At 56.5% G+C, this 2,218-nt stretch overlaps 1 protein-coding gene across 1 annotated transcript in view; it reads left to right on the plus strand.

Annotated features, from left to right (window-relative positions):
* Nucleotides 1-2,218, plus strand: part of LOC103618302 (structural maintenance of chromosomes protein 1A) — a 31,402-nt gene that overhangs the window by 9,865 nt on the left and 19,319 nt on the right. Inside the window, 3 exon segments of the mRNA XM_017738077.1 lie at nt 147-349; nt 1,779-1,844; nt 1,847-1,966. Coding sequence (XP_017593566.1) covers nt 147-349; nt 1,779-1,844; nt 1,847-1,966 — 389 coding nt within the window.

Below are 2,218 nucleotides of genomic sequence, written 5' to 3' on the forward strand. Positions count from 1 at the left end.
GATGTCCCCATACCCATTTCTGATGTCCATGATCCCATTTCCGATGTCCATGACCCCATAACTCCTGTCCCTGACCCCATATCTGCTGTCCCTGACCCCATAACTCCTGTCCCTGACCCCATAACTCCTCTCCCTGACCCTATAACTCCTGTCCCCCCCTCAGTACGGCCGCCTCATTGACCTGTGCCAGCCCACGCAGAAGAAGTACCAGATCGCCGTGACCAAGGTGCTGGGCAAGAACATGGACGCCATCATCGTGGACTCGGAGAAGACGGGCAGGGACTGCATCCAGTACATCAAGGAGCAGCGCGGGGAGCCCGAGACCTTCCTGCCCCTCGACTACCTCGAGGTGCGGCCCTAAAACGGGGTTTGGGGTCAGCAGGGACCCTCTGAGGGCTTTGGGGTCAGCAGGGGACTGAGACCTTCCTGCCCCTTGACTGCCTTGAGGTGGGGACCCTAAAACGGGGTTTGGGGTCAGCAGGGACCCTCTGAGGGCTTTGGGGTCAGCAGGGGACCTCAAGGTGCGACCCCAAAATGGGGTTTGGGGTCAGCAGGGACCCTGTGAGGGGTTTGGGGTCAGTAGGGGACTGAGACCTTCTACCTCGAGGTGTGACCCCAAAACAGGGTTTGGCGTTCCCAGGGGATTTGGGGAGCCCGAGACCTTCCTGCCCCTCGACTGCCTCGAGGTGCGACCCCAAAATGGGGTTTGGGGTCAGCAGGGACCCTGTGAGGGGTTTGGGAGCCCCAGAGCTGACCCCGATTTTGGGGGTGCCCTGGTGAAGCCCGCGGATGAGGAGCTGTGGGGGAATTTGGGTGCCCTGTTTTAGGGTTCTGAGCCCGATTTGGGATTGTGACCCCATTTTTGGGGTTCTGAGCCCGATTTGGGATTGTGACCCCATTTTTGGGTTCCTGACCCCCCCATCTTTGGGGTTCCAGGTCAGACCCACAGACGAGAAGCTTCAGGAGCTGCGGGGAGTTTGGGTGCCCTGTTTTGGGTTTATAACCCCGTTTTTGGGGTCCTGACGCTGATTTGGGGTTCTGACCCTGATTTGGGATTGTGACCCCATTTTTGGGTTCCTGATCCTCCCGATTTTGGGGTTCCAGGTCAGACCCACAGATGAGAAGCTGTGGGAGCTGCGGGTGGGGTTTGGGTGCCCTGTTTTGGGTTCCTGACTCCATTTTTGGGGTTCTGACCCCAATTTGGGATTGCTCCCCCATTTTTGGGGTTCCTGACCCCCTGATTTTGGGACTCCAGGTGAAGCCCATGGAGGAGAAGCTGCGGGGGGTTTGGGTGCCTTGTTTTAGGTCCCTGACTCCATTTTTGGGTTTACAACCCCCTCATTTTTTGGGGGCCAGACCCCAAATGGGCTTTTGGCCCCATTTTTGGGTTTATAACCCCGCAACTTTGGGTTTTCAGCTGAAACCCACAGACAAGAAGCTGCAGGAGCTCCTGGGAGAGTTTGGGTGCTCATTTTTGGGGTTTTCCCCTATTTTTGGGGTCCTGACACTGATTTGGGATCGTCACCCCATTTCTGGGTTTATAACCCCCCCGTTTTTGGGGTCCCAGGTGAAGCCCCACCAATGAGAAGCTGGGGGAGGTTTGGGTGCCCTGTTTGGGGTTTTAACCCCATTTTTGGGGTCCTGACCCCTCCATTTTTGGGGTTCCAGGTGAACGAGAAGCTGTTCCACCAATGAGAAGCTGCGGGGGGTTTGGGTGCCCTGTTTAGGGTTTTTTCCCCATTTTTGGGGTTCTCACCCCCCTGTTTTTGGGGTTCCAGGTGAAGCCCACGGACGAGAAGCTGCGGGAGCTGCGGGGGGCCCAGCTGGGGATCGACGTGATCCGCTACGAGGCTACGAGCCGCCCCACATCAAGAAGGCGCTGCAGTTCGCCTGCGGGAACGCGCTGGTGTGCGACAACGTGGAGGACGCCAGGAGGATCGCCTTCGGGGGGCACCAGCGGCACAAGGTACCCCAAAAACGGCCCCAAAAACACCCCAGAACCACCCCAAAAATATCCCCAAAAACAACCCAGAACCACCCCAAAAATATCCCCCAAACTGCCAAAAAATATCCCCAAAAACACCCCAAAAAATCCCCCAAAACACCCCAAAAATATCCCCAAAGCACCACAGAACCATCCCAAAAATATCCCCAAAAACACCCCAAAAATATCCCCAAAAAACACCCCAGAACCACCCCAAAAATATCCCCAAAAACA

Source organism: Corvus brachyrhynchos, unplaced genomic scaffold, assembly GCF_000691975.1.
Source record: "Corvus brachyrhynchos isolate BGI_N302 unplaced genomic scaffold, ASM69197v1 scaffold786, whole genome shotgun sequence".
Classification (NCBI taxonomy): Eukaryota; Metazoa; Chordata; class Aves; order Passeriformes; family Corvidae; genus Corvus; species Corvus brachyrhynchos.